The 14496-nt window shown below is 42.1% G+C and overlaps 1 protein-coding gene across 1 annotated transcript in view; it reads right to left on the minus strand.

The window, feature by feature from the left end:
- Nucleotides 1-8104: 8104 nt before the first annotated feature.
- The window catches only part of HIF1A (hypoxia inducible factor 1 subunit alpha), a 43632-nt gene continuing 37240 nt past the window's right edge, over nucleotides 8105-14496 (minus strand). The window contains exons 11-15 of the mRNA XM_040411185.1: nucleotides 14200-14322; nucleotides 13256-13641; nucleotides 12141-12246; nucleotides 11837-11963; nucleotides 8105-9469 (exon numbers count right to left, since the gene is read on the minus strand). Coding sequence (XP_040267119.1) covers nucleotides 9318-9469; nucleotides 11837-11963; nucleotides 12141-12246; nucleotides 13256-13641; nucleotides 14200-14322 — 894 coding nt within the window. The 3' untranslated portion in view covers nucleotides 8105-9317. The remainder of the gene's footprint in view (nucleotides 9470-11836; nucleotides 11964-12140; nucleotides 12247-13255; nucleotides 13642-14199; nucleotides 14323-14496) is intronic.

Below are 14496 nucleotides of genomic sequence, written 5' to 3' on the forward strand. Positions count from 1 at the left end.
AGCTGTTCCGTTGTTCCGTGATCCGTTTCCGTGTGTCTTCCTTGATTTTTGGAGGATCACCAGACATGAAAAGTGAAAAAAAAATCTAAGTCAAGTTTGCCTTGCAAATGAAAGGAAAAAAACGGACGCGGATGACAATCTTGTGTGCCTCCGTGTTTTTTCACGGACCCATTGACTTGAATGGGTCCGCGAACCGTTGTCCGTGAAAAAAATAGAACAGGTCATATTTTTTGGACGGACTGGAAACACGGTTCACGGACGCGGATGACAAACTGCATTATCAGAGTTTTCAACGGACCTATTGAAAGTCAATGGGTCCGGAGAAAATCACAGAAAACGGAACAACGGACACGGAACACAACAACGGTCGTGTGCATGAGGCCTAATACGTATTGCAAACACGCTCGTGTGAAACAGGAAAACTCTTGTAAATACTCCTGTGAGGACCTAAGGGTGCTGGCACACAGTGCACTTCTGACAGTTTTTTCCGCACGGGTGCAATGCGTTTTTCACCCGCGTGACAACAAACTGAATGTATACAAACAACATCTCTTAGCAGCCATCAGTGAAAAACGCACTTGCTTGCGGATGCAATGCGTTTTTCACTGAAGCCCCATTCACTTCTATGGGGCCAGGGCTGCGTGAAAAACGCAGAATATAGAACATGCTGCGTTTTTCATACAACGCAGAACTGGTACGTGAAAAAAAAAAACAATCATGTACACAGAACCATTGAAATGGGTGTAGGTCTCCATAGTTATAAGGCAATGTAGTCAAATCCTGCAGTCATCTGTCCCCTACAGAAGTATATAAAAGGCCATTTGCAATTTTTTTTAGATGCATGGTTAAAAAAAAAAAAAAGAAGTTGCCAAGATGATGGACATGACATTTAGGCCTCGTGCACATGACCATGCCCACATTGCGGCACGCAAACAGCGGATCCGCAATATGCTGGGCATCGGCCGTGTGCACCCCCCTTTCATGGATGCGGACCCATTCATTTGAGTGGGTCCGCAATCCGGAAGGTTGGTGCGGAACGGAGACACGGAACCACTACAGAGTGCTTCTGTGGGGTTTCTCTCTGTGCCTCCGCAACACAAAAAAGTAGTCCGGACCACGGACCAGTCTGCGGAATCCGCACGGATGTTGCCTGTGCATTGGGGACCGCAAATTGCGGTCACCAATGCACGGAATGGCTGATCAACGGCCGCGTCCATGAGGCCTCAATCTGTTATATTTCAATGTGGGTGCCTTTGTGCCAGTGGCTCAGAATAAGGACATTAATTTTTCCAAATAGTTCATTGAAGGATATTCCCGATTTTTGATATTGATGACCTATCCACAGAATGTGTCTTCAATATTAGATTAGGGTGGGTCAGACACCCATCACCGCACTGATCAGTTGTTTTGAGCAACCGCTGGCGGCAGAAACTCAACAGTGGCCAGAGTCGGAAGCAGGAGGCTCCATCCAGTGGCCGTGCCAGCGTACTGCAGCTAAGCCCCTTGTTCATGTAAACAGGAGCTCAGCTCTAGTATGCAAGCGTGGCCATCACAAAGAGCCTTCTGCTTCCGACTCCATCCAATGTTTAGCTACTGACAGTTTTGCAGTGTTCGCCAGCGAAAACATGCGGGCTGCCATCTTTAGTAAGGTTAGACTCACCTGTGTCCGGCGATGCACAGGTAAGCCCTTACCTGTGCCGGGAGCCGGTCTGAAATTAAATGCGGTCACCGGGAGCAGGCAGTTCCGAGAACAGCCCGATGAAGGCCCCCGGCGGCTGTTCTCGGAACTGCCTGCTCCCGGTAACTGCATTTGATTTCAGACCGGCTCCCGACACAGGTAAGGGCTTACCTGTGCATCGCCGGACGGGTGAGTCTAACCTTACTAAAGATGGCAGCCCGCATGTTTTCGCTGGCGAACACTGCGAACTGACCATCACTGGCTACTGATGCCATAAGTTGCCCGAAACAGCTTATGGGTGAGGTTGCAGGGCCTGCACCATTCTAATATTAACCTTTTCATGACAAAGGGTCATTGATACCCCTGTGACCACGTCAAATTTTTGCAAATCTGACATGTGCCACTTTATGTGGTAATAACTTTGGAACGCTTTTACTTATCCAAACCATTCTGAGTTTGTTTTCTCGTGACACATTGTACTTCATGATAGTAATAAATTTGAGTCAATATATTTCATCTTTATTTATGAAAAAATCCCAAATTTACCAAAAATGTTAAAAAATTCGCAATTTTCTACATTTCTATTTCTTTGCTTTTAAAACAGAAAGTGATACCTCATAAAATATTTATTAATTACTTAACATTCCCCATATGTCTACTTTATGTTTTGCATCATTTTGTAAATGTCATTTTATTTTTTTAGGATGTTAGAAGGCTTACATTTTAAGAATTGCTTCTAAACTTCTAAGAACATTTCCAAAACCCACTTTTTAAGGACCAGTTCAGTTCTGAAGTCACTTTGTGGGGCTTACATAATAGAAACCCCCCATAAATGACCCCATTTCAGAAACTACACCCCTTAAGTTACTCAAAACTGATTTCACAAACATTGTTAACCCTTTAGGTGTTCCACAAGAATTAAAGGAAAATGGAGATAACATTTCTAAATTTCACTTTTTTGGCAGATTTTCCATTTTGATCAATTTTTTTCTTTAACACATCGAGGGTTAAAAGCCAAACAAAACTTTAATATTTATTTCCCTGATTCTGCGGTTTACAGAAACATCCCACATGTGGTCGTAAACTGCTGTATGGCCACACGGCAGGGCGCAGAAGAAAAGGAGCACCATATGGTTTTTGGAAGACAGTATTTGCTGGACTGGTTTTTAGATGCCATGTCCCATTTGAAGCCCCCCTGATGCACCCTAGAGTAGAAACTTCCAAAAAGTGACCCCATTTTGGAAACTAGGGGATAAGGTGCCAGTTTTATTGGTACTATTTTGGGGTACATATGATTTTTAATTGCTCTAGATTACATTTTTTGTGAGGCGAGGTAACCAAAAAATGGCTGTTTTTGCGGGATGAGGTGACTGTTAGATTGGTACTATTTTGGGGGGGCATACACCTTTTTGATCGCTTGGTGTTGCAATTTTTGTGCAATAAGGTGACAAAAAATGGCTTTTTTGCAACTTTTTACAGGTTAGATCGTGATATTTTTATAGAGCTGGTTGTTACGGACGCAGCGATACCTAATATTTATACTTTTTAAAATTAATTTCACTAACACAATAATAGCATATTTGAAACAAAAAAAAATGATGTTTAAGGCTGGGTTCAGACCTGAGCGTCTTTGATATGCGCGTTTAACGCGCGTTTTTATGCGCGTTTTTTACAATAGTAAACGCGCGTTTGACTGCAGTGTCCTATGGCCACAAACGCGCGTCAAAACGCCCCAAAGAAGCTCAAGAACTTGTTTGAGCGTAGGGCGTTTTTCAGCGCGTTCAAACGCGCTGTAAAACGCTCAAGTGAGAACCAGGGCCATAGGGAAGCATTGGTTTTCATGTGTTGAGCGTTTTACAGCGCGTTTGAACGCGCTGTAAAACGCTCAAGTGTGAACCCAGCCTTAGTGTCTCCACGTTCTAAGAGCAATCGTTTTTTTTATTTTTTAAGCGATTTTCTTATGTAGGGGCTCATTTTTTGCGGGATGAGGTGACTGTTTTATTGGTACCATTTTTGTAGTACATGCGCCTTTTTGATCGCTTGGTGTTGCACTTTTTGTGATGTAGGGTGACAAAAATGACTTTTTTGGCACAGTTTTTATTTTTATGGTGCTTATCGGTCAGGGTAAATCATGTGATATATTTATAGAGCCGGTCGTTACGGATGTGGTGATATCTAATATGTGTAGTTTATTTTTTAATCTCTTATAAATGAGCAGATATAGGAAAAGGCAATTTATTTTCTTCTTTAAATTTACATATTTATTTATTAATTTTACTTTTTTTATTTTCACACTTTATCAAGTCCCACTTGGATCTTGAAGATCCAGTGGGGCTGATGGCTGTACTATACTTTTCAATGCTCTTGCATTGCAAAGTATAATACTATCAAGTTTTACGCTGATAGATGGTAACACTGGACGCCTTTGAAAGGCGTCCGGTTGCCACAGCAACCATCGGGCGCCCCCTCCCTCTGTTAATCCAATGGATGCTGCTGAAAGTGGCATCTAAGGGGTTACAGCAGAGTGTCAGCATACAGGCCACTTTTTACACTTCTGACCTACCCTACTTTCACCGTTTATTGCTCGGTCATGCAACTTACCACCCAAATGAATTTTACCTCCTTTTCTTCTCACTAATAGAGCTTTCATTTGGTGGTATTTCATTGCTGCTGACATTTTTACTTTTTTTGTTATTAATCGAAATTTAACGATTTTTTTGCAAAAAAATTACATTTTTCACTTTCAGTTGTAAAATTTTGCAAAAAAAACCGACATCCATATATAAATTTTTATCTAAATTTATTGTTCTACATGTCTGATTAAAAAAAAAAATGTTTGGGTAAAAAAAAAAAATGGTTTGGGTAAAAGTTATAGCGTTTACAAACTATGGTACAAAAATGTGAATTTCCGCTTTTTGAAGCAGCTCTGACTTTCTGAGCACCTGTCATGTTTCCTGAGGTTCTACAATGGCCAGACAGTACAAACACCCCACAAATGACCCCATTTCGGAAAGTAGACACCCTAAGGTATTCGCTGATGGGCATAGTGAGTTCATAGAACTTTTTATTTTTTGTCACAAGTTAGTGGAAAATGATGATTTTTTTTTTATTTTTTTTTTCCTTACAAAGTCTCATATTCCACTAACTTGTGACAAAAAATAAAAACTTCTATGAACTCACTATGCCCATCAGCGAATACCTTGGGGTGTCTTCTTTCCAAAATGGGGTCACTTGTGGGGTAGTTATACTGCCCTGGCATTCTAGGGGCCCAAATGTGTGGTAAGTAGGTAAATGACCTGTGAAATCCGAAAGGTGCTCTTTGGAATGTGGGCACCTTTGCCCACCTAGGCTGCAAAAAAGTGTCACACATCTGGTATCTCAGTACTCAGGAGAAGTTGGGCAATGTGTTTTGGGGTGTCTTTTTACATATACCCATGCTGGGTGAGAGAAATATCTTGGCAAAAGACAACTTTTCCCATTTTTATACAAAGTTGGCATTTGACCAAGATATTTCTCACCCAGCATGGGTATATGTAAAATGACACCGCAAAACACATTGCCCAACTTCTCCTGAGTACGGTGATACCAGATGTGTGACACTTTTTTTCAGCCTAGATGCGCAAAGGGGCCCACATTCCTTTTATGAGGGCATTTTTAGACATTTGGATCCCAGACTTCTTCTCACGCTTTAGGGCCCCTAAAATGCCAGGGCAGTATAAATACCCCACATGTGACCCCATTTTGGAAAGAAGACACCCCAAGGTATTCAATGAGGGGCATGGCGAGTTCATAGAATTTTTTTTTTTTTTGGCACAAGTTAGCGGAAATTTTTTATTTATTTATTTCTCACAAAGTCTCCCTTTCCGCTAACTTGGGACAAAAATTTCAATCTTTCATGGACTCAATATGCCCCTCAGCGAATACCTTGGGGTGTCTTCTTTCCGAAATGGGGTCACATGTGGGGTATTTATACTGCCCTGGCATTCTAGGGGCCCTAAAGCGAGAGAAGAAGTCTGGAATATAAATGTCTAAAATTTTTTACGCATTTGGATTCCGTGAGGGGTATGGTGAGTTCATGTGAGATTTTATTTTTTGACACAAGTTAGTGGAATATGAGACTTTGTAAGAAAAAAAATAAAATTTCCGCTAACTTGGGCCAAAAAAATGTCTGAATGGAGCCTTACAGGGGGGTGATCAATGACAGGAGATGATCAGGGAGTCTATATGGGGTGATCACCCCCCTGTCATTGATCACCCCCCCCCCTATAAGGCTCCATTCAGATGTCCGTATGTGTTTTGCGGATCCGATCCATGTATCAGTGGATCCGTAAAAATCATACGGACGTCCGAATGGAGCCTGACAGGGGGGTGATCAATGACAGGGGGGGTGATCAGGGAGTCTATATGGGGTGATCAGTGGTTCATAAGGGGTTAATAAGTGACAGGGGGGGGGGGTGTAGTGTAGTGTAGTGGTGTTTGGTGCTACTTTACTGAGCTACCTGTGTCCTCTGGTGGTCGATCCAAACAAAAGGGACCACCAGAGGACCAGGTAGCAGGTATATTAGACGCTGTTATCAAAACAGCGTCTAATATACCTGTTAGGGGTTAAAAAAAATCGCATCTCCAGCCTGCCAGCGAACGATCGCCGCTGGCAGGCTGTAGATCCACTCTCTTGCCTTCCGATCCTGTGAACGCGCGCGCCTGTGTGCGCGCGTTCACAGGAAATCTCGGCTCACGCGAGATGACGCGTATATGCGTCGCTGAGCGCAGGGCTGCCGCCTCCAGACCGCAATCCTGCGTTAGGCGGTCCGGAGGCGGTTAAAGACCTATCCTTTGTCTGTGGAGGCTCCGATCCTGTTTTTTGGCTCACAATCACTGACTTGTGAATAAGGCTACATTTACACGTATGTATTTTGCGGATCCACAAAAAAATACATATGACGTCCGTATGGCATCAGTTTTTTTGTTTTTTTTTCTTGCGGATCCATTGCAACAATGCCTATCCCTGTCCGCAAAACGGACAAGAATAGGACATGTTCTATCTTTTTTGCTACGGAACGGACATACTGATGCGCAATAAATGGGTCCGCATCCTATCTGCAAAAAAACAAACGGACACAAAATACGTTCGTGTGAATGTAGCCTAAGGCTTAAGAGTACGGCCACGCAGGCAGATTGCCTGATGCAGTTTTGGCAGCAAAAACCTGGAGGGAATTAAAAAAGAGACTTCTCCGTCCTTTATACTTTCTCTCCTTTTATGATCCATTCTTGATTTTGGCTTTCAAAACTGCATCAGTAAACCTTACCGTGTGGTTGTACGCTAAGGTTGCCTTCACACCTGCGGTCCTAATCACTTCAATGAGGCCGCAAAAGATGCAGGTAGCACACCGTGTGTTGTCCGCATCCGTATGTCCGTTCCGTGGCATCCGCAAAAGTATAGAACATGTCTTATTCTTGTCCACATTACGGACAATGATAGGAATGTTCTATAATGGCCCGAACATTTCGTTCTGCAAAATGAAGAACGCACACGGCCAGTATCCATGTTTTGTGTACTGCAAAAACGGCTATGGCCCTGTGCACGAGCCGTAATACAGTACCAGCAAAGTGTCCAAGATTAGACAAATCTCATGTACACTTTTTTTTTTTTTTCTACACGGAAATTGAACTGCTGTGCGGATTTTGAAGTAAGCAGCATGTCAACTGTTTGTGCAGATCCCTTTGTAATGCAAAGGGTGAAATTGGGGAAAACCGCAACAAAATCCGCAAGTAACACATGCAGAATCTGGTGAGGGGACGCAGAGACATTCAGACGAAAATCCGCACAGAATTTCTGTTTCTCCCTTCCACTCTTGTGTGCAGGTACCCTGAATCTCCCATTCACAGATCTAAGGGTACTTTCACACTTGCATTGTTTGATTCCGTCAGGCAGTTTTTCTGACTGATCAGGCATTTTTCAGGCTTATCAGGATCCTGAACAGTCTGAAAAATGCCTGGTCAGTCAGACAAATGCATTGCAATACTGGATCAGTTTATCCGGTATTTATTTATTTTCACATTTTTAAAGGTCTGCGCATGCGCAGACCGGAATAGTGGATTCGTCAGTGCGGCAATTTGAATGCCGGATCCGGCACGAATACATTCCTACGAAAAAAAAATTCAGCCAAGTGTTCAGTTTTTTTGGCCGGAGATAAAACCGTAGCATGCTGCGGTTTTATCTCCGTCCTGAAAAGTCAAAAAGACTGAACTGAAGACATCCTGATGCATCCTGAACGGATTGCTCTCCATTCAGAATGCATGGGGATATGCCTGATCAGTTCTTTTCCTGTATTGAGCCCCTAGGACGGAACTCTATGCCGGAAAAGAAAAACGCGAGTGTGAAAATATCCTAAACGTACATCTTTAATTGACACAACGTAAGACAGATTGCTCGCATGTGTGGCCTGGTCCACGTATAATGTTTATTGATGTCATAAAACAATACAGTTAGTGTTAGATCCAACCACAGACAGCAAAAAAAAAATTACATTTTGCACAGTCTGCAACGTACGATCACACTGAGCAGATGCTGAGAGTTACAATTACGACAACCTCTAAATAAAAAAATAAAAAAAATTCTAAAAAGAGGTTTTTACTAATTGAACTTCATAGGCAAAATTAGAAGATGGTAAAAGTGCTTAAAATCAAATACCAAGCAAACATGATGCCCTTCTACTTTTTTTTTTTTTTTTTTAACCTTTTACATTTTTTTTTTATTTAAGTGAGCTTGAATTTCTACACCACGAGTGGGCGGTAAACATGTACATTTCATATGGTTACAAACCTGCCATGGAGGCTTACAAGAACGAGCTTCAGAGCTGTCATACAATCTGCTACATTAACATCTCTTACGAAAGAGTATATATTTTTTTTTTTCTCTATTTCATCTAGATATTTCTACTGGTAGATACCCACCTTCAAAAAAGGTTGTGGTGATTACATCTCTAAGCTTTTTCCATTTTCTGCCATAGCCACTGGTTACATTACAACAGGTGGAAGAATGGTAATAAACGTCAGGCCTTGGTGTGATTTTTTTTGTTTTTTTTAGACAATATACGGTAAACTATAAAGAATCCAACACAAAAAAAATATATAAACTAAACATTAAAAATGCATCACATCTATTGCATGAAGAACTTGCTGGTATTTCTTGTTTTCTTAAGAAAATATATATTGTGCGATCGTGACTACAATGCACCGCTGGCAAAGCATTGTTTTCTGTGCAGGATAACATAGGAGGAGGTCAGGGCAACATGGAGACCGAGCAAAATGAACTGAACTTTTAATGGAATAACAAAGGAAGCCGCTGAGTCTGGATTTGTTTTTGTGAATTTTTGTCTTCCTTTCAGCATCAAAAATGAGGACAGAAGGTGCGCGCTGAGTTAAGGTATATTGTTAAGTAGCATACTGGTATGTATTTGTATAAATGGAGCTGAAAGAGGTGCCTTCTGTAAATAAAATAAAAATGGTGGAGAAGACGGCGCAAACTGAAGTAATGCGGTATTGTAGACAGGCTTCTAATATCAGATCTAGAAAATATAAATACACTGCTTTGGGTGGTGGAGGTTTAAAAGTGTCCAGAAGTGGAAGAAAGCGAGGATCAGTTTGCTTGATCAAGAGCTCTTAATAATTCCTCTCCCTGTAGCAGGTTCCTGTTTCCTTGGATGGGGGCGTTCACTTCGCAGTCGTAACTGGTCAGCTGAGGAAGTCTGGTGCCATCTGGTGACTGCCCAAGCAATCGACTGGCCATGTCTAGAAAAAAAGGATAAAAGTAAGTATTCAAGACAAAAAATTTAAAAAATCCAGAACGAATGTGTTTAAAGGCCTGTTCACATCAGTGTTGCTGTACATCAATTGTATATGTGAATATAAAAAAATAAAAAAAAATTATATATATATATATATATATTTATTATTAATATATATTAGTGTATCAAAACATTTTCCTCTTAGTATCCATGACTGTAAAGTGCATCTGTCAGGTTTGTCCCTATGATACTGGCTGACCTGTTACATGTGCGCTTGGCAGCTGAAGGCATCTGTGTTGGTCCCATGTTCATATGTGCCTGTATTACTGAGAACAATGATGATTTAATATATGCAAATGAGCCTCTAGGAGCAACAGGGGTGTCGCCATTACACCTAGAGGCTCCTCTTTCTCTGCAACTGCTGCGCCCTCTCCACTTGACAGTGAAATCATCATCACACCTGCCCCTGTCAATCAACATTGAAAGGACACAGCAGTTGCAGAGAAAGCGGAGCCTCTAGGTGTAATGGTAACGCCCCCGTTGCTCCTAGAGGCTCATTTGCATATATTAAAACATCATTTTTCTCAGCAATGCGGACACATATGAACATGGGACCAACACAGATGTCTTCAGCTGCCAAGCGCACATGGAACAGGTCAGCCAGTGTCATAGGTACAAATCTGCTGACAGATGCCCTTTTAATGGACCAAATGTAGTCCAATAACATAGACCTTTGACTACATTTAATCTACTTTACGTCAACATATTTCTTTGGGAGGACAGGACAATGTAGTCTACTACGCTACTCTGTCCTCAAAATAACGTACATAAAATGTAGCCTTTTTATAGGTAAAAAGCATTCCTCAAACAGCAGAAAAGTTTTCAAGGCATATTGGAGAACTGACAGGTATAAGTGGCATGTTCATACAACTACTGCAGAATCTTCTGTAGAAATCAGAGGGTGACCCTCAAACTTCTATTGAGGATTTGTAGTCTGACACAACGTGGATTTAGCACACATTTAGCCTAACTTATTTGGGCTAATCTGCATGTGGGTCACCTGCTGCCGTTTCAGCACAGAGTCCACGGCAAGAACTGCCAAGTCAGTTTTTTTTAATGTGATGCAAGCTTGGACTCCATAGCAGGAACATCTGTAACAATGTGAACTACCACGCCAATTTCCCATTTGCGAGAAGATTTCACTAGGGAATCTGGGGGGCCTCAATGTGAACATGCCCTTACAGGTTCAGCAAAGAAAGGTTATTTGCTGTATAATAAGACTTATCAAATCCTCACTTCTTCCAAAATCTCCACCTGTAGTCTGTTAAAGAGCTGCGACTTAAAAAAAAAAAATTGTACAACTTCATTGCACAATGCATGGGCTTTACTGAAACCACAAGGTCCCTTTCAAGTATTGGAGGGAAGCTCATTAAAGGGAATCTGTTACCAGAGTTCTGAGCTATCTGCAGTATTTCATGTGTAGTACTGCACATAAGTTCAGATCGCCATTTTTGCTTTTTCTACTGCTCCCCCCATTCCTCTGTTGTCAGCACTCAAAGCTGCAATGAAATACATAGTCCGGACTGCTGTGATAACATAACGTAGAGCATAGCTTATCTGAACTGCTAATCATGCATTACTTCAGATAATAGTTCAAGATCGTGGTGACAGATTCCCTTTAAAGGAGTTCTCGGAGGAGACTGTTTTTAGTAAGTGCCCCCAGTTTGCCTCTCAAAACAGACGATTCATACTTTTCTGCTCCGGTCCTCTGTGCTGCCTATCATGCTCCAGTCCCCAGAGTGTTTACATCCGGTGCTGTATGGTCACCTGCTCTGCTGCAGCCAATGTCTGCCTTCAGCGGAGACATGGTCACAAGTAGCAAGTCAGTGCTGAAGACAGTCATTGGCTGCAGCAGAGCTATGACCGTACCCATGCAGCGCCGGATGTCAACATTGAGAGGACCAGAACGTGGACTCAGCAAGGAAGACCAGAGCGGTGGGGAGCAGGCAAGTATGAATCTTCTGTTTTGAGAGGCTAACTCGGGTACTTGCTAAAAACCCAGTATTCCTGGAGAACCCCTTTAACTGAAAATATATTCATGCGGTATTGTTGGTAAGTGCTACGTATTTATGTGAGAATATTCTCTACAGAAGCAGCGACATTTCACTGTACCCAACAGTAAGTCACCTGTGTAATGAAATACCATAGAACAGGCATGCCCAACCTGAGGTCCTCCAGCTGTTGAAAAAACTACAACTCCCAGCATGCCTGGATAGTCTACAGCTATTTTAGGCTATCCAGGCATGCTGGGAGTTGTAGTTTTGCAACAGCTGGAGGGACGCAGGTTGAGCATCCCTGCCATAGAACTTACCTGTGGACAACAGGAGAATTGTTCTCTGCTCGGCCCTAGTTGGCTGGTCCTGGTCATCGCCTTTGACACGTTTCCATAACAGAGGAGTGCTCGGCCCTGGGTCAACATTCGTTTGAAACAGAGTCCCCTGAATAAAAAATAAATAAATAAATAGTCACATGTGATTGTCGGCTCATACGTACTAGGCAAGGCTTACAGAAAACGTTGCCAATAGTTCACTGTACCAACTTGCCTATTTTTGCTGCCTTTAGTTCATGGAAATGAATAGGCTTTCATGGCCAAATTTAAGAAAATAAAAACTTACGATTCCCACTGCTTGAAACAGGCCATCGCTTTCAATTTTACGTTTTCTCTGGGCATTATGTAACGCTATCATCTTTGGACTAATGTCCTCGTCCTGGACTGTAGATCTGGGGGAGGAAGGGGGGATGTTTATTAGCAGGTAAAAAAAAAAAGAAAAAAAAGGTACGTCTACACAACACAGAAAAAATACCAACCGCGTTGCAAATTTTGCAACAGGGCCACACATTTTACATGCGACTACTCCATGTCTTTTACTCTAAGCATTGCAAGGGTGAAATCCACATAAAGATCTGACTGGCATCCACATCGCAAGTCGCAAATTATATGTGGATACTTTTCCATATTACGCTGTGTATTTTCTGCCTGGATTTGCAGACATTTCTGCTGTGTGTAAATGCGGCCTTATAACCAAGCATGGTACTGGCAATCATTTATGAAGCCTTCATCTCGGTTATCCCTGGTACTATTGCGCTTGCAGTATTTACAGAGATACTACAGCAGTGGGGAATAATATGACTTCTATTATTTTAGCACATCCCCTGCTATCTGCCTTACATTTAAATGTCCTGGAAAACTCCTGTCCGCAGCAATTTTTAGATGAACTCAATGAAAAGCCATAAGTTAATTTCTGCAGGCAGTTAGGCTCTGTTCACACAAGACCCACACAAAGACCCCTGGTGTATGAGGGCTCATGCACACGACCGTATGTATTTTGTAGTCCGCCAAAAAAAACGGACGACGTCCGTGTGCATTCCGTTTTTTGCAGAACGGAACAGCTGGCCCCTAATAGAACAGTGCTTTCCTTGTCTGTAATGCTGACAATAATGGGACATGTTCTATTTGTTTGGCGGAACGGACAAATGGAAACAGGATGCACACGGAGTCTTTTTTTTAGCCTGTTATCATGTCAGAGCCTTACTTCTGATCTCCTACCCCTTTCCAAACCAAGCAGGTTCACCACAACATTAGTCATCTTAGCTGCGGCAGAACACTACACTACCGCCCAGCAACTTCGATATATTTGAACATGAGCACACATTACCTCATATGTAAAAATACAGAATTTTTAGTCTAACTCAAAGACTATAATTTGTTAGCTGTGGACTAGGCAATTACCTTTTGCTTAGCGGACTTTGTATATTTGGGGTTCCTGGGCGGGATCTGTCTGTTTTTTCTGACGTTTTGTCCATCCTTACAGGAGAACTTGTGCGACTCCGGTTACCACTGTAAGGCGATGGCGGGGCGCTAGGCACCTCTTTCATCACCTGGGAGGGCGAGTGGACAATGATGGTCTTGGGGTCGCTCATTGCCTCGGTGCTGATTGGTTTCAGATCGGTAGTGATGGGTGTGCTGGTTGGCTGAAACAGACTGGCTATGTGTCCTAAAGGCTGGGGGTGCGCAGATTCACTCTCCAAGGAGGAAAGCTGATCGAAGGTCCTCAGCTGGAAGTCATCATCCATTGGGATGTAAGGAGCCAACATTTCCAGATCCAAATCGGTTTCCTGAGTAGAAATAAAAAGGAAAACATGGTCAAAATACAATGAACAGCAATGGGACTCTTACACACAGGATGAGAAACGTTGTTAAGAGGAGGAAGAACCACCAGCATTAATTCACACTGGGTAGATTACTGTACCAAGTCCAGAAGTTTTCAGCCAATATCAAAACTGGAATGTTAGAGGACAAAAAGTCAAAGATACAGTATAGCCAACCAAGTAGTTGGCCCATGTGCAGCTTCACTTCACACACCTATACAATGCACATGCACAACAGATATATAGATGCTTCTACCCATGTACACACAGCTACATTCTGCACTAGATGCTTCTGCACATGGACACGCTTCACACTTACAACCCATAGTGGAGCTTACAGATCAGAACATAAGGACTGTTTTTCCTGACACCATCATACGTACAGTCGTGCCGACTCTCTACAGTACCCGCTTCCAAATCCGTCCAGCATTACATAATCAAGTGTGTGTCTACAGTACAGGCAATCAGAATACTTAGAGCGCTACGATAGCTCTGCTGGCAAACCACTAAGTAATATGTATATACCTGTGTGGAGAATGCGGTCTTTGATTCCGTGTCCATCGCAAAGAGTTTCTCCACCAAGTCCATCTTAAACTCCCTGGCAATTTCATCATCCACATTGAAGCAATACTCTGCAGGTGTGCCGGGCTATGGGAAAGGAAAAAAAATAATAAAAATAAAAAATGAATTTTGACAAATTCCAAAATATATATTTTTTTTTCTGTTGAAGGCTATAAACTATTTGTAATGCTTCAAATCATCTAAAAAAAAAAATAACTAAAAAATAAAATAATAACGCAAATGGTTTGGCCAATCGCTTAA

Source organism: Bufo bufo, chromosome 11 (genome assembly GCF_905171765.1).
Source record: "Bufo bufo chromosome 11, aBufBuf1.1, whole genome shotgun sequence".
NCBI classification, from domain to species: Eukaryota; Metazoa; Chordata; class Amphibia; order Anura; family Bufonidae; genus Bufo; species Bufo bufo.